Source organism: Balaenoptera acutorostrata, chromosome 12 (genome assembly GCF_949987535.1).
Source record: "Balaenoptera acutorostrata chromosome 12, mBalAcu1.1, whole genome shotgun sequence".
NCBI lineage: Eukaryota > Metazoa > Chordata > Mammalia > Artiodactyla > Balaenopteridae > Balaenoptera > Balaenoptera acutorostrata.
The window spans coordinates 93,566,067-93,588,715 of record NC_080075.1 but is presented as its reverse complement, the minus strand read 5'-3'; the positions used below and the strand labels follow the sequence as shown (position 1 = coordinate 93,588,715).

Genomic DNA, 22,649 nt, shown 5'->3' with positions numbered 1-22,649 from the left:
CTATACATATACATATAAGGAAGAATCTTTTGGCAAATCATTTGGCAAACAAAACACAACTATTTATGTCATTGAGCACATAATTTTGCCCACAGGAAACAGGTGTGAATATTTTAAGAAGGCACGAGGAATGTTTCCATACATTCTCCTCATTTTTCCTTTAAATAAGACTATTTTTTTAAGGGCAGTTTTAGGCATACAACAAAATTGAGAGGAAGGTACAGAGAGGTCCCATATATCTCCCTGCTCCCCAACTGTTAAAACTGCTTAATTTTTAAATATCTTTCTAATGATTTCAGATTTTTATTATGAAATAAAATATGCAGAAAATTACCTAAAAGTAAATTGACAGCTTAATAAATTATTGTAAAGAAACTCTCATGAAAACCACCAAGATCAAGAAATTAGGTATTACCATAATCATCTCAGAATCCCTTCATCTGTATCTTTCCAGTTACCGCCTGGTCTCTTCTCATAGGTAATCCCTCTCTTGATTTTTTTTATATCAATCTCTCTCCTCATTTTTTTTTTTTTTTGAAGTTTTGAATTTTATTTTATTTTTATACAGCAGGTTCTCATTAGTTATCTATTTTATACATATCAGCGTATACATGTCAATCCCAATCTCCCAGTTCATCCCACCACCACTAACCTCCCCCACCCCGCTTTCTACCCTTGGTGTCCATGTTTGTTCTCTACATGCATCTCTATTTCTGCCCTGCAAACCGGTTCATCTGTACCGTTTTTCTTCTCTCCTCATTTTCTAAAGCAAAATACAAACGCTTTTTGCCAACTTCACAACATCCATTTCATTTCAATTGAAATGGCACAGGACGCTTGGCCCTGTGTTGACCTGGGTCAACCTCTGACCAGGAAAGCGCCTCATTTAATTTGTCTTTTGTTGACCGAGGGGTGGAGAGCAGGTGGGCTGCAGGTGGGCCAGGTGAGATGAACCTCTGCACCTTGGGCCCCAGCCTCTGGCAGAGGCGGCCTCCAGCTGAGTGGAATGGACTGTGGACCCCGGGTCCCCTGGGGAGGGCGTCAGGGCACCATGCCACCACTGTGCCTGCTCAGAATCTGGCCGAAGGGGGACTGCTCTATCCCACCCCCCAGCTCAGACTGACTGATGGTCCTTCCATGGGCCAGGGGGCCGCCATCCGTCCCAGGTGTGGTCAGCACACCAGGTGTGGCCGGCACACGGCACAGGTGCTGGTATTGGGTCTTGGGGGAGGGAGAGGAAGTCCAGGCAGGTCCGGCTCCGGGTCCACAGCCTGGCCTCCACATCCACCTCGTCCAGTCTTTCTATCAACCTTCGGCCCACACGCCCTTCTGTAGCCACTCTACCTGGGGACCTGCTCCCCGAGCTCCAGCTCATGGCGATCCTGAAGTACCCAACACTACATGGAGGGGAAGTTTATTCATGTTACACAAAAACACATGTAACACGACATCTGTCACTCGAAGAAAAGACAGCTGCTCGAGTCCTTCCATGCAATCCCTCATCTTCCCCTGTGACCTGGGCGAGCTCCCCAGGAGAGCATCAGAGGATTCAGGCTTGGCATTGCCTGCAGTGAGGCAGGATCGTGAAAGTTCAGGTGTCTCATCACAAATTTTGAAATGATTTGGCAAATTCAAAAAATTCAATACTGAATTTTTCCCTTTCAATTTTCTTCTTGTGATAACTCCATAAAGAGTCATGATTTTTCCAGCTCCTGCAAAGATACCCTCACACCCCTTCCAGGTCCCTTCAGGACGGCGTTCTCTCTCCTGCCTGGACCCAGGGCACCAGGGGCTGGAAAGCTGTCGCAGTCACACGTTTCTGGCCACAGAGCCAGAAACCTTGGGGGTGGGGTAGGGGCTGGGTTTCTCCTGGGAGCTCGCCCCCAATCTGCCCAAAATTCATAACACGGAGGTCAGCTCCGTCCACAGACAGCATCCCAGCCACAGGGGAGGACAGCCTCCATTTAACTAATCCTCTTGTTTTTCTTCCTTTTCCACATTTTTCTATGAATGGTGGTCCATGCAGAGTCCCTGGGCTCCCCCGGGGACCCGCCTCTGGGATCGGCTCATGAAAAGAACACTCATTCTCCGTTTGAAAATGTGGCCCATTCATTGGAACTGAAAGGCATCGTGACATAGTGCAAACGTCTCTTTGGTGACGGACTGATTACAATGAACAGAAGAAAGGCACTTGCTCCTGGCAAAGGGTTAGAAAAGTCAGGGAATATGTACACGCCGCTCCCCACGGGGCTGGAGGCGTGTCCAGGCCCCTCCCACCACCTCATTAAACGGCCGATTCTGCAGACGTTCCAACCGCAACCGCAGAACTTCTCTGTGAATCAGTCAGCCTCCCGTCGGGCGAGACAACGCCGCCCTAGGCTGCCTGTCTAAACCCACCCCCTGCATGAAACCACAGATAAACCTCCCGGCCACCTTCAGACACCAAAACACTCCAGAAAGCGGGATTTTATACCTGAGCAACTTACATAACCATCAACTTTCAGACAAAGTTATCTGTTTTCTGCTTACAGAGATTGGTTCCAAGATTTGGTTATTTATTTATTCAGTGTGAGTTATTATTTCAAAAGAAGTCCCGTGCCCGTGAAACACTGGAGTTTTTACTGATCACTTGGTGATGTGTGAGGACAGACTTCAAGCCGACCGTGTTTAAGCTGCTGTCAAGTCCTCGGGCTGGAATGTTAGCAGGGCAGGCACTGGGGTCCCCTGTGGCCGGGATGGAGGCCTGTGCTGGGCTGAAACCAGGCTTTCAAACTGCCCACTACCTGCCGGATGCTGGCGGAAGCCCTGCCCCCCCTCCCCTGCCCCCTGTGATGAGCTCCACACGGGCCACAGGCTTTGGCCCCTTGGACCGAGACGGCCGGGGTCCTTGAGGGTCTCCCGTGGGAAGGGCAGGTGGGCGCTGTATCTGTGCCCAGCACAGGACCCGGTTCGCTGTGGACACTCAGGTCTGCGGAACTGAGCAGGATGTCCAGGGACACGTTTCTCAGAACACACACCACTTTGTATTTGGAACAAGACAGGAGGCTTTTGGTCAGTTAAAAAGACAGAGACCATGAGGTATGGAAGTTGCTTTTCACTGAATCCTACGAGAACTTTGGCAGAGTGGAAATGATTTTTCTGATGTACCTAAAACTAAAACATGGGCGAAATTTCATAAAACATCACACGTTGTGAAAATAGAAATGAGGTATAGGGATTGGTTGTTTTTCTTCAATGCACCCACACAACCTGAAGTTAGGAAGTTCCCAACATTCGAACTCCTCCCGTTGGAGGAAGAATCTAGAGCACTGTGGCCCTCCCGTGGGCTCTGGTGGGACAGAGCACACGCTGGCCGTGGATAACGCTGGCCGCGCAGGTCAGTAGGTACCGTGGTGTGGAGCGGAGGGTTTTCACGTCTGGTCCACACCAGCCAGCGTGCGTGCAAGTTACAGGTGAACGCGGACCTGTTCTAAACGCGGCTGAAAAACCTTCCAATCCCGGGCGAAGGAGTCGGGAGCCGCAGGACGTGCCGCTGCTTCAGGCGGCGGGGTCACCGCCCTGTGGGTCCAGGCGATGCCCTGGGAGCTGCCGAGCGCCGGGGCTGGGGGATGTGCTCACTGCCCAGACCAGTCACCCAACACGCTCCGCAGACACTGCTCCGTGCGCCAGAGTGCTTTTCTTTCAAATCCCGTGTCCCTCCTCTGGCGGCTCCACTCTGCAAGCTCCTGGTGCCAGAACCAAGCGGGACTAACTTTCAGTTGAGAAGAAACGGTGACATTAGGTGAAATCAATTTAAGAGCCTAAATGATTTAATTGTGCAATTTAATAGTAGCACCAATTTTTCATTTAGAAAAAATTAAATAAAAACCTGAGAAATCTAACATGAAGTTAGGACACGTGTCTGCTCCGTGGTCTGTTGGCGAACACTCCGGCCCGAGCCCGCTGGGCGAGTTCCGACACGGCTCCGTGCTGTGGCCCCGAGACGTCCCAGCCTCGCTGTCCCCTGTCCCCTGCACTGCCCGTCCCGGCCTCGCTCTCCAGGGCACGAGCGGGAAGCTCGGGGCTCAGAGGCGCTCAGGGCTTCTTCCCCATAGAGTCTCCCGGGCAGACAGGACAGCAGGCCCCGCCGACCCTCACGGGCGCTGGACAATCGGCCGGCTGGCAAGTCTCCACGAAGCAGGTGACCTGCCCGTCCTGGAGGAGAGACGGCACCCGAGCCCGTCAGTCCTGGGGACCCGGCCCCTGCATCTCACCCCACCCCCAGCTCTGACCTCCCACTGGGGACCCTGGGATCACGTCCCTGGGTGTCAACCAGGAGGAGGGCCGGCTAGAGAGGAGCTGGGAGGACAGGGCTGTGCCCAAACCTGACAACCACCAGGGACACCAGACGGACCCCCGCTCCTCCAGGGCCAGGGCACAAAGTCCCTTCCCCATCTGCACCGACCCGCCCGCCATCCTTCCGTCCTGGCTCCCAACCCCGCCCCGAGACTCCCGCCCAGCCTGGGCAGCGGCCAGGTCCCTCTCCCCCGCGGCCACCGCTGCCCCCTCTGTCCACTTGCTCCAGGACCGAGAACCAGCCCCTCCCCGCCCATGTGGACAGCCCCGCGCCGACCAGGGGCAGTGATGTCCTGTCGACCTTTAACAACGGCTCCGGGGGAGGAGCCCTGAGCTCTCAAGGGACGTGGGAGGGGACCCCACAGCTGAGCGCCCTGACGGCCCTGCTGCCTGCCCGGGCCCCCGCGGCATCCGCACTCACGCGGCATTCACAGACGGTGCAGGGGTCCCGTTTCCACGTAGCACTGTCCGCGCGAGGGCTGCCGTCTGCCTCCACGCACTCGGTGCTGAGCCGAGACTCGAGTTTCTTTATCTGCAGCAAAGCAGAAGCGCCGGTCACTCGGATGCAGCGGGCGGCTCGGGTGCCGCGCACCTGCTCCCTCACTTGAAACGATGCCTCACGACGGACGGGACCGAGGTGAATATTCTAAAGCACTTTCCTGGCACCTCAGATTTACTCGTTAGGCAGCTGGTAGCTGTTTGTCCGAAAGCTCCATGGCAACAGCCTGACCACCACCGTGTCTGAGGCCAGAGGTGCACGAACAGCCCGACCTCCACCGTGTCTGAGGCCAGAAGTGCACGGACCGTAAGTACGGTGAGTAGTCGGTAAAGAAGAGAAGAGAAACCTTAGAAAGCAGCGAAGAGAATGCCGGCACAGGGCCGGGTGACGAGAACATTCTGCACCAGCTTCTCAAAGGAGCTCTGGGCTGTGACCGGCTGCTGACCCCGACGCACGCCGGCCCCCGCTTGGGGCCACCCTCTTGCTGGGAGGGCGGTGCTGACAGGGTGGCAGAGGCTGGAAACCGCTGGGCCTCTGCACCGTGGAGGGTCCGGCAGCCCCGGCCCATGTCCCTCTGGGATACGTGAGAGGAAAGTAAACTGCCACCTCGTTTAGCCCACCCTCGCTCGGGTCTTCCGAGTCTCAACTAACTGATAAACGAGGGGTGGGACGGGCACTGCCGGGCGTGGGGTGGCCAGCCTCTCACCGCCCCGTCCTGCATCCCCCGTCTCCGGTCAGCCTGACCCGTCTGTGCAGAGCGACCCGGCCTCTCCGCCACTCCCTGTGGACTCTCAGGGGTCGGGGGTCAGCTGTCTGGCCCTGAGCACTCACCCCAGGGTGCAGCCCCACCCTGGGCCCTCAGGACACGCTGTGCGCTCAGCTCAGGATCTGCTTGGGTTTGTTGTCTCCAGCTCCATCCAGGCAAAGGGCTTCTTGTCTGGGCCCTGAACCCAGTGGGAGGCCGGCTGGGGCCCGCCCTCCCTCCCCGACTGTGGCCGAGTCTGTTAGCACCTGAGGCTGCCAACTCTGTCCCCAGACCCCGAGGCGGGAGGAGAAGCTACGGGGCAAGCACAGGGCAGATGCAGGGCAGCCGGAGCTTCTCCCCGGGGCTGAACGGAAGACACAAAGTCTTCCAAGCCCGCGGACTGAGACGCCCCCAGAAGCAGGACGTGGCCTGCACCACAGATCCCCCACTCGCAGGCCTGTCTCTGGAAGGTTCCAGAGCATCAGAAGCCCTTCTCACTACGACCTTCTGAGATCTGCATGCGTCCTGTTAACCTGAGATCTCACTCTTCACTCCCACTTAGGTGACATCACACTGAGACCCCCGTACAGACACGGCAGGGGCGGGGTGCGGAGGGGAGAGCATTCATTGTCTGCAAACCCTGCAGACCCCCAGGGAAGAGCCCCGGAGTACAGATATGCCGGTGCCCTTCCGGCATCCAAGGGGACCCGACCGCCATCAAAACCTCCTGACCCCCCTGGGAGCAGAGGTTTAACAGTCATCCCTGAAGAGGAGACTTTGGGCAGGACTTGAGGTTGCAATTCTGCGTGGCCCTGACCCTGAGCCCCTCACAGCCAGTGTTCAGGGGGAACCCGCGCCCCTCACCCAACGCGCCAGTGGGCAGCCCACGGCCAAGGGTCCCCGGTCCCAGGAAGTCCAAGGGCAGCTCAATGTGGCCCAGCTGGAGCCAAGCCACAAAGAAGGGCAGAGAGACGAAAGTGACCTCCCTGGAGGCTCCGGGACCGAGGACCAGGGGTGTGCGGGAAGCATCTTCCCTTCACCGTCACGGGAGAAACGCACACCGGGCCCAAGGGTGGAGAGGGGCCGGGCAGGCCGGGGAGGTGAGGATGGGGAGCGCCCCACCTGCTTCCTGAGGTCCCTGATGGTCTTCTGCATCTCCAGGACAAACTCCCGGAAGTCGCTGGTCCCTGCTACTGGTGGGCGCTCAAAGGCGGCGGCCGAGGCGTTACCGAGCCTCGTCCCGGGCGTCCCGGCTCTGCTCGGGAGAAGCAAGGGAGACTCAGCGACACAGCCAAGGGTGTGCTGGGCCGGAGGGCGGGGCGCGCGGACTGGCTGCATGGGTGGCCTCGAGGCACACCCCCCCCCCCAACACCCAAGGGCCAGCTGGCAGGGTGCACGGTCCCGGCGGGGCTTGGCCGTACCTTGGCATCTTCCCAGGCCCCGCATCCGTGGCTGGCTCGTCCTCCTGGTAGCTGAATTCAAGGGATCGCCTGCCTCGGAAGTGGTAGGAAAACGCGTTGAACTGCCCCCGGGTTCTGCAGTCTGAGGGCAAAGTGCAGGCACGTTAGGGTCTCGACTCCCACGAAGGGGACATTAAGAACAGCTCGGCAAGTATCACTATCCTTCCCGCAGGACATGCTGGGCGCTCAGGTCGGCAGGGGTGGAGGCACCGTCCCCACTCCCCTCCCCCGGTGAGCGGCCTGGAGCCCCTCGACCCCCGGTGCTCCCCCCGACGACCCCCTCCTCCGGGTGGAGCACTCCTGCCCACACGGGAGCTGCTGTCACTATTTCAGTAACTTCCACAGTGATCTCAAAGTTGTGTGCATGTGTGTGTCTTCCTCTCCGTGACCCATCAGTCCTCACAGAGAAGCTGAAATTCCTAACTTTGGTCAAGAGAAAAAGACACTCATCCTCCCAAGAGCAGCTTCTTAGGCTTCTCACGTGTGCAGGTTTCGTACTTGGATTAAACAAATACACAATTAAGAGATGACGCTGAAGAAAGTTTGGGTTAAGTGAGTCTTTTATAAACACTGAGATGTCGATAACAGCTACCAACATTTGGTTCTGTCAAATCATAACTCTTTTTTTTCTGCCACTTTTTAGATATGGCTTTTGGATTAAAATAAAAACAGACAAAGCTTATAAAGCATTCTTTAAGTTTTGCCAGCTGAGGGCTATGCCTGCTATTTTAAGAGGAAAAGAATCCAGAAGAAAGGATGTCAGAAACTGCATCAGGTGCCTAAATCTCTGACCGTCCAGCTGAAGCAGGAAAAGGCTCTGGGCTGTGACACAGAGGACAAAGCCTGGATCCAAGATTCAGGCTCTCAGAGGACTTTGGGCTTTTGGAGCAAAAAACCAGAAAACCTGTCTCTGTTCCTTTCTAAGCAGCTACAGGGAATCTATCTGGTAAAGTTATCAGAAAATGAAGTTTCTGTATCTGAAAAGAAGGACTGGCTTTTTCCAATGATTTTCAAAGAGAACAACTGTCTGCAAACACAAGAATCAAATTCTCTGCCATATGTGTGGAAAACTGTTGTGACCTTAATAAACTAGTCAGAATATTTTTTTAAAAAAGCGAAAAAAACAAAACAAGTTCCCAAGTTCCCAACAACTATAAAAATGAGAAATTAATGCTTTGGAAACTTGGGCATGTAGTGAGCAAAATTTTAATTTTTATGTGAATTCTCCTACAACGTTGCAAGTCGTATTCATTATATATATATTTAACGTATTACGTATTCCATGTATTATTTACGTACGTCATATATATGCACAGAGAGAAGCCACAGACACAGAATCACATCAGACACACTCACACACACACAGGACGTGCATCAACCCAGATTTCAATACTTACTAATGAAAATAACAGCTAATTAAAATTAATTACTAGCGAGAACCTGGCCAGGGCTATTCCTGCGGAAATAACGAGGTGGAAAAGAAAACTCTGGTTTCTGCACCTGGTGTCCACGGGCATCGCCGGCCGAAGGCTGAGGGCTGGGGGCCGGGGCTCTGGGCCCTCCTTGCCCACCTCACCCGCAGGGGCTGTGTGGCCCGTGGTGTTGCCCCAGGCTCGGGGCCCCATTTCCTCACTACAAGAGTGGGGTTACCCAGAACGGGTCCTCAGTGTTCCCCCCACTGCAATGTTCCCTGGGTCTCTGATCACAGTTTGAATAAAACCAAAATTATGTTCAAATGAGAACGTGCAGTCGAGGTTAGCTACGACCCGGCTCCGCAATGCCGCGAAGGAGCCGCCTGGACGGGCATCCGGAGACAGCCGCGGCGGCAGGCCTGGCATCGCCACCCTCACGGGCCCCCAGGTGCCTGGGTGAGGGCACTGCGCAGCCGCCTGTCGCTCTCCACTTCCTCAGAAGGTGTTTTATAGCACATTTCTCTGCTCACACAAGCTCTTCTGGACGTTCAGAACACACAGCACGCATTTTTAAAAATCAAATTTGATGTCTGGCATGCTTTTCGGTCTGTTTCTCGTTCATATTTTATCTGCGGGTACAGACAGGCAGGCTATCAAATGCAGACGTGTGCCAGGTTTTAAAGAAAAACTGGGAGCTAACCTCATTAAAGTTTTGCTGTCTGTTTCTTTTACTTCGTAGTTCTCATTACTAACTCCTATCTCTTGGCATTACAAAGTCTTCAAAATCATGACTTTAATTATTCTTAGTTTCCACAGTACTGCTCAGTATGGGTGCTCCAGAATTCAGCAACCCCCTAGAGCTGCCTGTTTCGTTTGTGTTCTCACTGCTGTGCTGATTCCAGCCCGTGCGTTAGCGGGGATTAAGCTTACACCCAAACTGTCGGGAAGGAGGACGGACCCCGGTGAGCGGCAGGGCCCCTGGACGCCCACCTTCACAACAGTCTTGCCACACGCGGAGGTCCAGCCGGGGGATCTCGTCGCAGCTGCTGTACCCGTGGGGGAACTCGGCCACTCGGAACACGTCCCTCTGCACACGCGTGATGTTGTCTGAATTGTCGCACACGATCCGGGCCAGCGACGTCTGCTTGATCTGCGTGAGCTGGGCGGGGGTGAAGACCCCCGGGTTCTCGTACCACAACCTGCGTTCCCCAGAACGAGAGCAAGCTCAGGGAAAACACGAAACACAAAAGCCCCAGGGGGCTGCTTAAAATATTCCTCACACTCGCAGCGATGAGACCTAAGTGGTTCAATTAGGTTATCACTTAAAAATGGACTCAAACGTCGCTGTGAGCCACTCAAAAAACAAAAGACCAAGAAATCTGCACTAAAATCAGCAGAGACCAGCTCCTCTGATGAACCAGCCCAGGCCACTTTCCAGAAACACTGCCCGGCACTCGGCCACCTACGGAATTACCTGGCGGCAGGCACATCTGCATTTACCTGTCTCCGTCCCGCAAGCGCTTGAACTGTGTGCTCAGCAGACACATCAAGGTGGGCCCCAGGCGGCTGCCGGGGACCAGGTCCTCCACCATGAGGGCAGGAAACAGGTCGATGTTGAGCGGGGAGCCGTACAACCTATGAGACCAAGCGGAGCCTTAAATTCACTGAGCAAAGCCGTACCTGGTAAAGAGCACAGCAACTAGGGGAAAAAAAATCCTCATTTCTTTATCATTATTTGACGTTATTCAGATCTTCACTTAGTAAAATCCAGTTATTTCTTTAAAGCATCTATCCATTATGTTTTAAAGATAGGTTCCTATTTCCCGTTTATATACGCACGATAAAATACACACACAGATGTATTTATTATACAAAGCTTAGAGAAGCCAAGAAAACACTAGGAAGGAAATCAAAACCACACCTTTCCTGACCATTTAGAGACAACTTGACATCTTAACGTAAACCCTTCCAGTGTTTTTGTCATAGATACATATGAAGAATAAGCTACAAACAGCTAGAGACACATTTTCAAAACAATACTGGGATTCTACCATATGTTGAAAATATACTTGCTATGAAGAAACTACTTACTAAGTAGAAATCGCACAAAAGACTAAGACAGCAAGGTTTAAATGTTCAAGAACAAACTTTTTCATCAAATTCTTCCAATTCCTTAGAAATAAATGCTTACAAGCAAAGAGCTGACAACCTCTATAACATCATTCTTATCTAATCTCTCCTGACACCCTCGGAAGATGATAATGGCTTAGTTCCAGCTGCCATCCAAAGCTCCACTGGACCTTTTAAGTGCGTCCTGTAATTGAGACGCCTTTTCCACCTGCTTGGATTAGGGGTGCTGACTGCGGGCACGGCCGTGCTGGGCCGTCCTCAGCGCTCCTCACCTCAGGAGCTGGGTGAGCGTGAAGCTGCCGGAAGGGCATTCAGTCCAAGGACACGCCATCCTCACTCTCCCCAAGTTCAAGGACGTTCACACTGAACTTTATCCAAGTTCAAGGACGTTCATACTGAACTTTAGTTCAGGTGGAAACACAGTCAGAAAGAGCCTTGCGAGTTTGGCTCTCTGCCTGCAGGGGCTTTTCCCAAAGGAGACACCCCGTTCCTGGGCAGGGCCCCCTTTCGTCACCCCCGGGTGACTGGCCACACGGGTGGGCCCCGCAGACCCCAGACCGAAGCAGGGCACCCTCCTGCTCACAGCCCCCCAGCACAAGCCACACTTCCCCCTCGCTGTGCACCCAGAAATGGACAGATCTGATCGGATGCCACTAACACGGGTGCAAGCACACGCTCCCTTAAGCCCCGTCTAAAAGCCTCTCTTCCCTGATGGCTTCACTGGCCCACAGCTGGGCCCCACTGTCCCGTGTCATCACTCTGCCCGGGCACCTGTCTCATCCCCCCTCGGTGAGTCAGGCCTGACGCAGAAGAGGGTAAACGCGTGACTCTCCTGGTGGTGCGTCACGCTGACTGCCTCCCCAGGGCCCCTGGAACTCGAGGCCCAGGGCCCCCAGCCCCCAGCAGCGCTGAGCTGGAGAGCAGACGGCTTTGACAGAAGCTGGGCAAAGGAAAGAAACATTGGGAAAGTGATCTCGTCAGCCTGGACAAGAACAATGGAGGATATTCAAGCATAAAGAATACAGACTGTCCACACACCCTAGCCGAGCAGCCGTGCCGCAAAGGTCTCTGTACCGCGGGAGCGTGCGTCTAGTACCCAGCAACCTGACACTGCTATGCAAACGAACACCGGAACATCTTAAACTGTAGAGCATGACGTTCACTTATTCACAACCTGCGATAAACTACGAGTAAAAGTCATTTTCTCCGGAAGGCACAGGCCAGGCCCTAAAGAGAACACGCCTGAACCGCAGTGTTAAGTGTGTGACTGAAGCATCAGAGATTTACCTCTCAGTGAGCAGCAGAGTCCAGAAAATGACCCAAGCGAGCCTTTACAGAAAAGTATTTTTTTCTTTTTAAAACCGTTCTTTCAAATGGGAAAGAACATACTCTAAGTACACAGCGACCAGTGGGCTACAGGGGACCCTTGTGGGAAAACTCTAGTGAGTGGTTATTTCCATTAAAGACCCCCCCAGAGAGACTGGAACAACTAACGAGGAAAACAGGACTTAAGGGGCCGGGGCCGACTGGACACGAGAGGGGCGGGGGTGGGTGAGTCGTGAGGACCCTGTCTAACCAGCGACCTGGACGCAGGGATTCTGGGGAGGAGGCAGCGGCTGCAGGCAGGAAGCCCCGTCCCGCCAGACCCCGGGCCCTCGTGGCCTGACGGGGCCGGCCTCGGCCTCCGCGGGCCCATGGAGGAGGGGCTGCCCGGGGGTCCCCCGGGGCCCTGCTCCGTGTGCTGGGCGTCCTCCACTTCCGTGCCCCCGGCCCAGCGAGCCCTCTCCCGGGAGGGGGGAGGCCGCTGCCTGTGACGGACGGGGGTGCAGGGGACGTGGCGACGGGCCGGATCGGGGGGATAGCGGGTTTAGGGAGAGGAAAAAGCCTCACTGCTGGGGGCCCGCCCGTCCTGCGGCGCCAAGGGCTGGCGCTCGGGCTCCCGAGGCTGCCGCAGGGTCTCTTCCCCGAAGCGCAGGTGGGCCAGCCTCGTCCTGCCCGACGATCTCACCCCTCCGCACCCCTCCCATCAGGCCTGCCGGACAGGGCCCCTCATCTCTGAAGTCAAGCCTCAACCCGCCCCCAACCCGTCTCCGCCTGCCCCCCGACCCCGAGACTGCACAGAGACTCAAATCCAGGGACCACGACCCCCTTGGGCTGCCTGGCCCCCACCACACCCACCGTTGCAGCTTCTCCCGGATCTCGGGGCTCCTGATCTCGTTCTTCAGGTCCTCGAAGGTGTGGGCGGCCGACAGGTTGCAGTAGACGCGGTAGTCGTGGTAGGGCGGGATGCCGTGGTCGCGGCCGCGCTGGATGTTGATGGCGGCCAGGTCCAGCGCCACCGTGTGCGCCATGGAGAAGAGCCGCTCGGTGAGCTCCGTGTTGAGCAGCTGGGACGGCACGCGCATCTTGCCCGGCACGCCGAACAGGCCGCGGAGCAGCGGGTCGATGCCGCCCTCGTTCACGATGCGGAACGGGGAGAAGAAGGCCTTGTGCAGCGGCACGTGGCCGTGCGCCGCGGGCTGGAAGTTCTCGTCCAGCCGCTGCAGCAGCGGGTTGACCAGCGTGTGCCCGAAGCGGAAGGCGGCCGTGGCGAAGGCGTTGGAGATGCCGGCGTTGGCGCCCGGGTCGTAGCCCCGGTACTCGCCCAGCATCTTCATGCCCGCCTCGCCCAGCACCTTGGGCAGCCAGTGCCGGTAGGTGATGTGCTGCACCTGCGCCCCTACCACCTTGCGGGCCTCGTGGTAGACGGTGTCGCCATCCCAGTGCGGGTTCAGCGCCAGCAGCTCGGCGGCCACGCGGTTGTGCTCGCGGAACCACAGCGTGTGCATGCTGGTCAGGCCGAGCTGCTCGTTGGCGCGGTGGTCGCCTGCCAGGAAGCAGGGGATGGGGCTCTCGTTCTCGTCGCGCATGCACTCGGTGGGCGGCCCGGCCGCGAAGGGCAGCAGCGGCTTGCCCGAGCGCTGCACGATGCCCTGGCGCAGCAGGCCCCGCTGGCTGGCCAGGTCGCGGATGGCGCGGGCCTCGTGCTCGGAGCTGCCGTAGACGTTGGAGGCATCGATGTAGGAGGTGAGCTGGTTGATCTGCTCACGGGGGTACACGGAGTTCATGAGCAGCGACGTCATGCCGCTGCCGCACACGGGGCTGGAGCGCACGAAGAACATGCAGCGCGCCCCGCTGCGCGCCCGCGGGTCATCGGGGGGGATGGCCACCGAGAAGCAGGGCGGGTCGTTGCTGCACGTGGAGCTGCAGTGCTGCCCGTCGGAGAAGCGGGCCTGGCTCAGGGCCACCACCGTGGAGTCCAGGTCGTGGTCCAGGAACTGGCCCCACTGCATGAGCATGTGGGTGAACTGCTCGTCCGGGGTGACGGCCTCGGTGCCGATGAGGGCTGTGGACACCAGGCGGGGCATGGGCAGCGGGTGCCCGTGGTAGTGGCGGCCCGGGTCGATACCACGGGGCGTGTTGAAGCCGTTCTCGTACACGGCCTTGAGCAGGCGCTCGAAGGCGGTCAGCGAAGCGCCCCACATCGGGTGCTGTAGGTTGTTGCAGGTGCCGTCATGCGTCCGGTACTTCTGGTGGAAGCACATGTCCGAGCAGTTGTTGACGCGCCTGTGGGCCGTGCAGCCCGACAGGTTGGCGATCAGGCTCAGGTACTGCGGGGACACGAGGTCGTTGTAGTGGTAACCTGGACGGAAGTGGAGACACGCCTCAGCAGCCCGGGCACCGGGGGGGCACGAGCGCTGTCCCGCGGCCCCTCCCAGCTGGGCCTGCCGGACCGAGCCGCGGTGCCGGACCCGGGAGAGAAAGAGCAGGGAGGTCAGGAGGCTCCAGCAGGAAAGGCCGGCCGGCAAGGACCTGACGCACCAGCTCCCACGCCAGGCTCTCCCGGACCGGGCGCCTGGGGCTCCCCACGCGGGGCCCACGCTCCCCACGCGGCTGCGGGGCGGTCACCACGCATCTTACTTCTCCCACCGGGACCGACGCCCATGTACGTTTAAAGAAGACAGGTGGCAGCTCCCCTCTGCAGAGGACAGTGTCCTAAGCACCCACATACAGAAGCAGTGAAGAGCCGGGGTGCAATTTCCCAGGCTGGGGGAGAAGCAGTCAGACACACAGGCGCTGGCGGCCTGCACGAGAAAGGGGCTTTGCAGGCACAGGACGCTGGGCTGCCGTCGCCATCTGGCGTCGGGCTCAGACCTGAGAGCCGGGCATCTCCCGCTTCCCCAGAGAGAAGGGCGAGGCTGGCACGCCTGCTCTGTCACAGCCGCCCTGAGGAAGTCCCGAACGGCTGAAGAGCCAGCAAGGGAAACGCTTCCTCCTAAACGCTGTCTGGGCGCTAATGCCCCTCCAGCCCCGCAGAGGCTCACGGGCGGGGCCCCCGCAGCGGGCAGAGGAGGGGGTGGCTTCACCCTCACCGTCTGCGCAGCACCTGCTGGGGCTTCATCAACGTCCTCTCTAACAGCCCCAACCCGGACCCACGGCCTCCGAGGGGCTCGCCTTTGTCCAGAGGCCCCGATGGTCAGAGCCCGGGGGCCAGAACAGCACGACCACCCTGCTGCGCACGTGTCAGGTCACCACCGGGTCTCCCATCGGACCTGGGGAGGCACAGGACTGTCCCAGCCCAAGGCAACCCGCACGTGACCACCGTCATCACAGACCCCGGGCCCGACAGGCTGGACGTCGTCACGGGGGAGGGGTCTGTGGGGTGTGGACCCCGCCCGGGTACTGACTCGTTCCGTTCAGGTCCACCATCAGGCCGTGCTGCACGTGCTCCTGAATCAGCTGCAGCGCCCGCTCGAATATCTCCCCGGCCCGGGCCTGCTCCACAGTGTAGGGGTCCCGCGGGTACCGGAACAAGGCCAGCAGGTCATTCGGGGAGCGGGGTCGGCTAGCGGGTGTTTGGGAAGAAAAGGGAAGAACGGAACAGATGACTGAGAACAAAGGTCACTCGCGCCCAAAGGAGAATTATTGCTCTTAAATATTTCTGTGGCTACGTTTCTACAGACACAAGGTACCGTACCTTACTTATCCCAAGCGGAAGGCAACAAAACAAATGAACAAAACCAAAAGACACTAAAAACAAATAATTAATTACATCAATAGGAACAAACACCAATATACTATTTCAGTTCAAATGCAGAAAAAACACTTTGGAATTGCCAAGATGGACAAATGCACGAAGGGCTTATGAAATATTTTGTTTTTGCCAAATCATTGAGTAACAAGCCAAAATAACGAGTCGAATTTTTTTTTAAATGTTCTATTTGTGAATCATAGTTCAGTTTCTACTTGGAAAGGAGTATCTTTCTGTTATCTTAACCCCCAGCAAAGTTAACACCAACACTGTTTATGATTTTCAAATTAAAACAGTGTTTTATTCCCATCAAACAGGTGAAAACTGCGTACGAGAATCACCCTCTGAAGCCCCGCCCGCCTCTGCAAATACCTGTCGAACAAGTGCGTCCGCGTGGAGTTGATGGCTCTGTCCACCGTTGCGATTGCTTCAACAATGGACGTGGCTACAAACGGGTCCCCGTTCCTACTGACATCGGGAACTAGGAAATGCGAGGTCGCATGTCACCGGAAAACGTGCACACAAGTGAGTCAGAGAAAAATGTCTAGACTCTATGTCATTTAGACTGAGGCATACTTTTCTCCAATGTTATTTCTACTTTCCACACCAAACCTAAAGTTATTTCATCACAAATTCTATGAAAAGCTGTTTTCAAACTGTATGGAAGTTGCAGACGCTTAATTTTTAAGATCATGGGATACCCCATAAAAGGACAAGGTAGTTGTAACTTAAAACACTGAAGTTCTTCTACCAAAGCATCGCCCAATAGGGGAGGCGTTGACTTGGGCCCACCGGAGCAGCTGCCCTGCTGGGCGGAGAGTGTGGTGCTTTAACTTCCAGTGGATTCTGTGTGTTCCTCCCATCAAAGGCCAACCTGCCTGGGTGCTGGATCTCAGCCCACTCACCCTCCCGAGACTCTGCTCTCCCTTCACTCTATCCCCTCAAGGTAGGATCAGACATCCTTACACCCAACATGTGTGCGTGTGTGGGCACACACACACACACGACATGTGCACACACATACATGACCGTATATGCCCACACATAACTGTACATACATGCACATATGTTCACGCACACTCAGGCACACTCGGCTAAACCTGACATCTATGAAGCTATGGTTCCCTTTCTACTTTCCTCTTTTCATTCCTTTTTTACTTAATATTGGCATTTTTCTAGCGTTTAGAGTTTGCTAAATAAAATAACCTTGTTCCAACCAATCTTTTATCTTTATTTTTCAAAATGTCTCATGCCAGGTCACCAACAACATGCATTTTAATAAACGGTATCCTTTTCCTTCAAAATACTCAACCCTTCTGGAAAATCTGACACGGTTGAAAATGTCCTTATTGAAATGTTGCCTTCACTTGGTTCTGGGATACACACCCCTCCAGACTGGGACAGATGCCCTCCTGACACCGATCTCAAACAGAGCCCCAATTTACTAATTTTTAGAAGCTAATATTTTTATGCCACGTGTTAAGACAAATGGACAGAACAATCTTACATAATTTTATTACCCTAATATTTCATTACTACCAATGATTTAAACTGACTTTGTTTTTCTTCAAGCAATGATCACAGAAAAATAATCCAAAAGCACTTATTTATATGCCTTAAAAAAAGGGTAATGGAAATTCACTAAAATGTTCAGGGTGGTTATTTTTGGGGAGTGGGATTATGGGTGGGAGATTATTTTTAAACTTCATGTATAACTAATTCATGTTAAAGTAACATTATTTTTCAAGTATAAAAATAAACATTAATTGAAAAAAACACTGTTTTTAAGTCAGGAGATTCACCGATTTAATTTATAATCACTTCACACTCTAATACAATAAAATAAGGTCATTTGACATTTCCCCCCCTCAAAAAAAAAGGTTTCCAGTTTTGCCTGTACTGCTGTCTGCAGGTGCCCACAGGCTCCAGGCACCCTGCAGGGAGTGTGGAGTACGGGGTGGGAGGGGTCGGCATGTAAATTAACCACACCCAGGCAAGTCTGAGGCTCACCAGCCCTCGGAGAAGGCAGATTAGGTGATTAAAGTGGAAAAGGCAGGAACGCACATGCAGGTGGAGGTTGTTTCCTGCGGGGGGAACTGGGGGATCATCCAGAGGCGGGGCCTGGGTGTGGAGGCTCTGTCACCCGGGAACTCAGGCTTTCTGTGCTGGGGGCCGGGAAGTGAAAGCGGGGCACAGACAGAGCTGGAGACGAAGTGCAGGTCTGGGTCGAACTGTAAGACTTTATGCAGGGACTTCCCTGGTGGCGTGGTGGTTAAGACTCCACACTCCCAATGCAGGGGGCCCGGGTTCAGTCCCTTGTCAGGGAACTAGATCCCACACGCATGCTGCAACTGAGAGTTCGCATGCCGCAACTAAGGAGCCTGCAAGCTGCAACTAAGACCCAGAACAATCAAATAAATAAATATTTTTTTAAAAAGACCTTATGCAAAGCTACAGGCTGTGCATTTTACCCTGTTGGCCCAGAACACATGGAGAGTGTTAGGAAGATGGAGGTAACACCGGGACGGACCAGATGGTGGGGCTGGAGGGGATGCCCTGGGTGACCTCTGCAGGCCGGCACAGAGCCGGGGTCCGCCTGGCTCCAGGGCCGCCAACCAGATCCAGGGAAGGGAACGGGCCTTGATTATTTGGGGGCTTAAAATGAAGACTTAATACACGCCAGGACCGCACAAGGCCACGCACGCCCGGAACAGAGAGAAAACAGAGTGAAGGGGCCGGGATTCTTTCACAGCAGTAACTACGTCTGTGCTTTGCCAAATGGTGACTGTAAATTACATGCTGTAGAATATGAGGGGGTTTGGGTGACCACTAAACCAACCACGAAACCCAGAGCGAGGAAAGATCTCCAAGGGCACGACCACATCGGCCTGCAGAGCCTAGAGCAGCAGGAGGAAGGACGGCTGTGCCTCTCTGGGCCCCGCCCACCGCCCTGCCAAGTTAGGATGTGCTGTCTTCTGATAACGCCCGAACCCCCAGACTCCCTGCTTTCCTCGGTTGCCTCCGGCCGCGCGTGGGGCGTCAGTGCCGCGAGCTCACCATTCACGCTGAGCACCATGCTGACCGCCGCCTGGCCGATCGTGTTCCGGGCCGAGCACTCGTAGCGGCCGGCGTCCACAGGCCCCACGTCGTGGATGGTCAGGAATCCCTCGGGGCTGATGTGAAATTTCCCGCTTTCTGTCACCTGAACCCCGTCCTGGAGCAAGATAAATGGAAGAAATAGCGGGGTCAGACTAAGGAGCAGAGGCGTTTACCCTGGAGAGGGGCGCCACCTGTCAGGGCCTCACTAACGGATCCATCACGCTGGCTGTGCTGAGACCCGCCGATGCTGGGAGGGACTCGCCCGATGCAAATTCAAGGGGATGAACTTCTCCTACCTGCTTGCAAAAGACCCAGAAAAGCCCAAGACCTCACCCTGGGGGACTTCCCTGGATCTCTGGGGTGCGCGTGCCGGGGCGTGGGCACAGAAGGCAACCTTCGTGGGACGCGTACTGGGGTGGATGGTGCAGAGCAGGGGCACCTGGCGTGGGAGAAACCAGGATGCCTGAGCCGCGCCCGGCGAGGCCGCAGCTCCAGGGCCTGAGGACCCGCACTTCCCTCCCGGGGAACCACGGCACGACCGCCAGGGACAAGTTTCATATTAAAACACTTGCCTGCCATGAAACACTGACATTCATTTCTTTACTGGGCTTAATAAGAACAGCACAGAGAAATGAAGCAACAGGAAACCTTCTCTAGTGATTACGGGACCAAGGACCTAACAAAAGGGTTTTCTTTGCTTTTGTCACCAAGAAGGACTCGTAAAGGAGCATGTCCAAAGTTTGTCTCATTTTGTTTACAACACGGCTGCCTTCCAGCTACGGGGGTCTGGAGAAGCAGCGGGCAGGGACAGCTGCCCCAGCCACAGGCCGCAGTGCCTACCTTGTTCCAGGTGATAGCGGGCTCAGGCTCCCCCTGGGAGCTGCAGGGCAGCTGCACGCTGCTGCCCACCTCCACCGTCGTGTCGCTGGGGATGCTGGTGAACACCGGGGTGACTGCAAGGCAAGGGGCACGGGCTGACACACGTGGAGAACCCGGGAGACTCTTGATTTGTCCCAAAAGCTTCAGGCGAGCAGAGGCCCCGCCTTCGGTCCGGGCAGGCCCAGGGCACGGAGCGCTCCCGCCGCAGCTGCCGGAGCGAAGGAGCCGGACGGGACCGAGGGACGGCCCAGGGCTGCCACCCTCCACCTGCGCGGCAGCATCTGGTCTGTCCGCACGGCTCCGGTCTGCTCGGGGCGGCCTGGGGCTGCCAAGTCCAAGCCCCCCCCCCACAACCAAGAGCTGGTGACGGGAGGAAGCAGGGGACCGGCTGATGACCTCACCCACGGGCCGCCCACTGTCCTGCCTGCTCGGCACCGGAGGGCAGACCCAGAGCCCATCCGCCGGAGCAGACCCAGGCCCTGACCCCCAGGGACCCTCTGCAGGCAGCCCCCCTCCACGTCCACCCCCGAGGTCATCACCTCTCCTGCCTTCCTCTCCCGGCTCTCAACAGGGACCCGGGGCCAGCAGGAGGCAGAACCTCATGTCCAAGAGGACATGGGGGCCTGTTCCTAGGTCAGCCGCTGCTGCTTGGTCCGGGGCCACCTCGCTCACCCCAGGGAAGGCAGGGATGACACAGTGACATAATGTGACCTGCTTTACTGTGAGGAGCCGGCCGTGCCAGTGTCCCACAGGCAGCAGTGTCCTCACTGCCGACATGGGAGAGACGGGCTATGACTTCGGCCTCGGGATGAGAGTCCGGGGGACAGTCCATCGCAGGGAGGGGTGCGGGACCACTGCCTACCCCGGGGCTGGACCGTCAGGTGCGCGGTGACCCTCTGGGAGCCGATGATGTTGACGGCCTGGCACTCATACTGGCCCTGGTCGTGCAGGGCGACGTCCGAGATCCGAAGGGTCCCTGATGACAGGACCAGGTGCCGTCTGTCCACCGACAGCTGGCTCCCTGCAAGGTGGGGATGCACTCTCAGTGACAGGGATACGTGGACACGAGCCTGGCCTTCGAGGTGGGAGACGGGAGCCTCAGGGTCAGGCAGAACCCTAACTGAGGGACAAAGGGGTCGCAGAGCTTGTCTTCCCCAGATCTGGCCTGGAGTCACGTCCCGGCCTTTGTCACACACCTGTGCGTGTGCGACAGTTCAGGGACAAATAGCACACAGACCCTGCCCCCCCAAGACTCTCCAGAGAAGGAGCAAGGGGCAGGGACCAGGGGGTCGAGGGCTAAGTAAGCAAGAGCCGGGGTGGTATGCAGACTCAGAGACAGGGAGAGGCCGGTCCCAGGCTGGGCATAGAGGGATGGGGGATGGAAAGGGGACGAGGGATGGGAAGGGGTCGCAGGCTGGGAAGGGGATGGGGCTGGTGTTGTTTAAAGACAAGCAGCTCCCCAAGTAGGGATGAGCCTCTCCTCCCGAAAACATGGAGCTCTCCTCTCGTCCAGGTTGCTCCCAGGATCCCTGGAAATGGCCCCTCAGGGGCGGAAGGGATGGTGGTGCCCATTGGTCCAGGGCTAGTCACCCCCTCGATGCCAGGGCAGACCCTGATGGTCTACCCACGTTGGCACCTGCCTCTCCACAGCCTTCCCGGCCAGGCTGCTGTCACCCCCCCGGGGTGACGGGCTGGGCCTTCCCCACATCGTGTGACCAGCAGCTTCCCAGCTGGAGAAATTGGCTGGGGTCCCACCCAAGGAATTAACGTGATCAAGTCACAACACCTCTTGGGGAGCATCAAGAGAACTCTGGGAATTCAAGTGAGAAAGTCATATATACAGTACATATAGTCTACCACCAGTTTCTAGAAAGTTCTATCTGCACACTAGTAAATCTGCTCAAGAGGCTAATTCAGTGCACACTGAAGGCGGGACCCAGACTACTCGGGAGGAGATGGGCCTGACATCCAGGTCCTCGGTGCGGACAGGTCTCCTGTCCTGTGTGTGAGGGGGTGGCCTGTGACCGGGGGTGGCCCGTGACCGGACGTGCCCGCAGCTCTGAGTCACGTCGGGTTCAGCCAGCGCCGGCCTGCCCGGGGGTCAGAGTCCCAGGAAGGGAAGGACAGAGGGAGTGGGTCACCGTCCTGCCCGACACCTCACCTCCTTTCGTCCAGGCGATGACCGGCTGTGGGTAGCCCTTCGCCTCGCAGTGGAACTCAACTGTCTGACCCTCGATGACAGCTCTGTCCTGGGGCGTCACCGTGAACCGAGGGAGCGCTTCCGGAGGGAAAGACGTTGGAAATGCAACATTTAGGAGACAGCTTTGGGAAAAAAACGCCGTTTTCCTTCCCCGGAGGAAGGCACACTGCCCGCCCTCAGAGTCCTACCAGGACCCCGACTGCGGGTGCAGCATCCCGAGCAGAGGAAGATGCCAGAAAGTGAAAAGGAAGAATACCAGACGCTGGGTGCTTCTCAGCAACACACTGACAAGTGTGCAGGAGACTCTTACTTTCACAGCACTGAGGCTACAACACAGAACACAGGTAACGACCTACTTCAGCTCCTGGACGGGGCCCGACTTGAAGAGATTCATCTCACTCCTCAACCTAAACTCGTATTTGCAAATGGTATAAAATGTCATCTAGCGCAACTGTGCATAGTCACAGGAGTTATTTTATTATTACTGGGTGAAAAAAAAATTACAGAATAATATATGCTATATAGTTCCATTTTTATAAAAGCAACAACCACCATCAAAAAAGGTAAAAACCAGTGACATGAGTGCATGGTCATACGTGCAAAGAAAGGGCCAGAGGACGGATTAAGGACCAACTTTTAGTGACGTGGCTTCCACTGGGGACAGAGGAATTGGTGGGGACAGAGGAGAAGGAAAGAACTCATTCTCTGCATTTCACACTTCTGCGTTGTCCCAGCGCTTCTTAACCAAAGTCCCGCTTGGCAATTTATTTGAAAACTAATAAACTGATTACAGAGTCAATTAAGGAATTTGGAAGCACA

At 56.0% G+C, this 22,649-nt stretch overlaps 1 protein-coding gene across 2 annotated transcripts in view; it reads right to left on the bottom strand.

Moving 5' to 3' along the window:
* Positions 1 to 2,090: 2,090 nt before the first annotated feature.
* PXDN (peroxidasin) overlaps positions 2,091 to 22,649 on the bottom strand; it is a 66,295-nt gene continuing 45,736 nt past the window's right edge. For both annotated transcript variants that reach the window (XM_057558445.1, XM_057558444.1), the window contains 13 exons: positions 21,792 to 21,908; positions 20,493 to 20,651; positions 19,592 to 19,704; positions 18,710 to 18,866; positions 16,025 to 16,133; positions 15,309 to 15,466; positions 12,760 to 14,263; positions 9,952 to 10,086; positions 9,442 to 9,650; positions 7,001 to 7,121; positions 6,702 to 6,834; positions 4,757 to 4,867; positions 2,091 to 4,194 (listed from right to left, as the gene is read on the bottom strand). In XM_057558445.1, coding sequence (XP_057414428.1) covers positions 4,075 to 4,194; positions 4,757 to 4,867; positions 6,702 to 6,834; positions 7,001 to 7,121; positions 9,442 to 9,650; positions 9,952 to 10,086; positions 12,760 to 14,263; positions 15,309 to 15,466; positions 16,025 to 16,133; positions 18,710 to 18,866; positions 19,592 to 19,704; positions 20,493 to 20,651; positions 21,792 to 21,908 — 3,146 coding nt within the window. In that variant the 3' untranslated portion in view covers positions 2,091 to 4,074. The remainder of the gene's footprint in view (positions 4,195 to 4,756; positions 4,868 to 6,701; positions 6,835 to 7,000; positions 7,122 to 9,441; positions 9,651 to 9,951; positions 10,087 to 12,759; positions 14,264 to 15,308; positions 15,467 to 16,024; positions 16,134 to 18,709; positions 18,867 to 19,591; positions 19,705 to 20,492; positions 20,652 to 21,791; positions 21,909 to 22,649) is intronic.